Genomic DNA, 2500 nt, shown 5'->3' on the forward strand with positions numbered 1-2500 from the left:
CATAGTTATCATCAGTAACAGGTTATCATCATCATCAAGACGTGCTCAGTTTATTTATTTATTATTATTTTTTTGTGGTAGTGGTTCGCTGCAAGGGAAAAATACACAACAGCAACAACAAAAATCTCAGATCATCTCCCAACCATCAGCATCGTTGTCATCGTTAAGAGGTTATCCTCAAGACGCCTGTCCATTTTTGGTGGTTGTTTTTTTGTTTGTTGTTGAGGTGGTGGTTCGCCACAAGGGAAAAATACACAACAACAGAACAGAAATCTCAGGTCATCTCCCGACCATAACCATCACCATAGTTATCATCGTGAAAAGTTTATCATCATCATCATCATCATCATCATTATATGGAATGATGGCCTAGAGGTAACGCGTCCTCGTAGGAAGCGAGAGAATCTGAGCGCGCTGGTTCGAATCACGGCTCAGCCGCCGATATTTTCTCCCCCTCTACTAGACCTTGAGTGGTGGTCTGGACGCTAGTCATTCGGATGAGACGATAAACCGAGGTCCCGTGTGCAGCATGCACTTACCGCGCGTAAAAGAACCCACGGCAACAAAAGGGTTGTTCCTGGCAAAATTCTGTGGAAAAAATCCACTTCGATAGGAAAAACAAATAATAAAACTGCACGCAGGAAGAAATAACAAAAACAACCGGTGGCGCTGTAGTGTAGCGACGCGCTCTCTCTGGGGAGAGCAGCCCGAATTTCATACAGAGAAATCTGTTGTGATAAAAAGCAATACAAATACAAATTATCAACATCATCATCGTCGTCGTCGTCGTCATCATCATCATCATCATCATCATCATCATCAAGACACCTGCTCAATTTTTTGTTGGTTTTGTTGTGGTGGGGGTTTTGCCGCACGGGAAAAATAAACAACAACACTGAACAACAAAAAGATCTCACATCATCTCCCGACCATCACCAGAGCTTATCATCATCAAGACAACTGCTCAGTTTATTTGTTCGTTCATTTATTTATTTATCTATCTATCTATTTGTTTGATTTTTTTTTTTTTTTTTTTTTGGTCAGCGCTGAACGACGACCAGTGGCACGGCCTGTTGCTGACACTGAACCAGACGAGCGGTCAGCTGAGCGTCAACCTGGACAGCAGTCCGGTCAGCCTGTACCTCAAGGCCTACATCTGGGGCAGCGCTCGGCGCGTGCTGGACTGGGCGCGTGTGCACACGTCACTGCTGTTCGGAGGTGAGGTGACGAACGCTGTCAAGATGACGGAATGCTTTTAGTATCTCTTCTTCTTCTTCTATGTTCATGAGCTGCAACTCCCACCGTTCACTCGTATGTACACGAGTGGGCTTTTACATGTATGACCGTTTTTACCCCGCCATGTAGGCAGCCATACTCCGCTTTCCGGGGGGTTGTATGCTGGGAATGTTCTTGTTTCCATAACCCACCGAACGCTGACATGGATTACAAGGATCTTTAACGTGCGTATTTGATCTTCTGCTTGCCGTATACACACGAAGGGGGTTCAGGCACTAGCAGGTCTGCACATATGTTGACGTGGGAGATCGTAAAAATCACCACCCATTACCCACCAGGCGCCGTCGCCGTGATACGAACCCGGAACCCTCAGTTTGAAAGTCCAAACGCTTTAATCACTTGGCTGTTGCGCCTGTCTAGTATCTGTTCAAAGAGAACTTTAAAAAAAAAGTTTTTGGTACGTTTGCTGATAAAAGATACTATTTACAATACTTAAGTATCTGTGAAAGAGAAATTGTTAGTGGGAAAAACACCCGGAGACGTTAGAACAATCCAACACATTGAGTGGGAAAAAAAATTGATAAAATTTCTTTCACAGAACAGCATAGATTTGGATCAAGCGACCACTTTTTAACAGAACACTGATTCATTACTGCTACAACTACTACTACTACTACGAATGATAATAATAATGTACATTTATATAGCGCCCTTTCTCACTAAGAGCTCAGGGCGCTTTACATGAAAGAAATATATTACAAGTAACATAAAATATTCATGACCACTCTTTCTATAGTAATAATTAAAAATACTAATAAAACAAAAACTCCCCCCCATTCACACTCTCCCTTTCCCACTCCACTCCATCTCGCTCTCTACGATCGGCTTCGGATCCACTCTGTTCACGCACACCCAGATTCAAACACTCGACTGTTGGCAGCCGTTCTTTCTCTGTCTCTGGACCTTGCAGTTGGAATGAACTTCCTCTTTCTCTTCGTCAGGTCTCCGCACTCAGCTCTTTCAAGTCTGGCCTTAAAACCCACCTCTTCACAAGATAGCCTCCCTCCCGTGCCTCTTCCTTGTCTTCAGTTTCTCCAGTTTTAGAGTTATGAGTGAGTGTGAATGACTGGTGCGAAAGCGCTTTGATTTGTCTCTGCACAAGATTCAGCGGTATATAAATATCATTATCATTATTATTATCTAACCAGGAGTGACGGGGGAGCGCTCCCACGACTTCCCCACCTTCATCGGGTGCCTGAAGGGA

The 2500-nt window shown here is 44.0% G+C and overlaps 1 protein-coding gene across 4 annotated transcripts in view; it reads left to right on the top strand.

The window, feature by feature from the left end:
* The window catches only part of LOC143279931 (axotactin-like), a 178652-nt gene that overhangs the window by 52404 nt on the left and 123748 nt on the right, over positions 1 to 2500 (top strand). For all 4 annotated transcript variants that reach the window (XM_076584272.1, XM_076584276.1, XM_076584275.1 and 1 more), the window contains exons 3-4: positions 1045 to 1218; positions 2445 to 2500. The exon at positions 2445 to 2500 is cut by the window's right edge and continues 259 nt beyond it. In XM_076584272.1, coding sequence (XP_076440387.1) covers positions 1045 to 1218; positions 2445 to 2500 — 230 coding nt within the window. The remainder of the gene's footprint in view (positions 1 to 1044; positions 1219 to 2444) is intronic.

This window comes from Babylonia areolata, chromosome 3 (assembly GCF_041734735.1).
Source record: "Babylonia areolata isolate BAREFJ2019XMU chromosome 3, ASM4173473v1, whole genome shotgun sequence".
Lineage (NCBI taxonomy): Eukaryota > Metazoa > Mollusca > Gastropoda > Neogastropoda > Buccinidae > Babylonia > Babylonia areolata.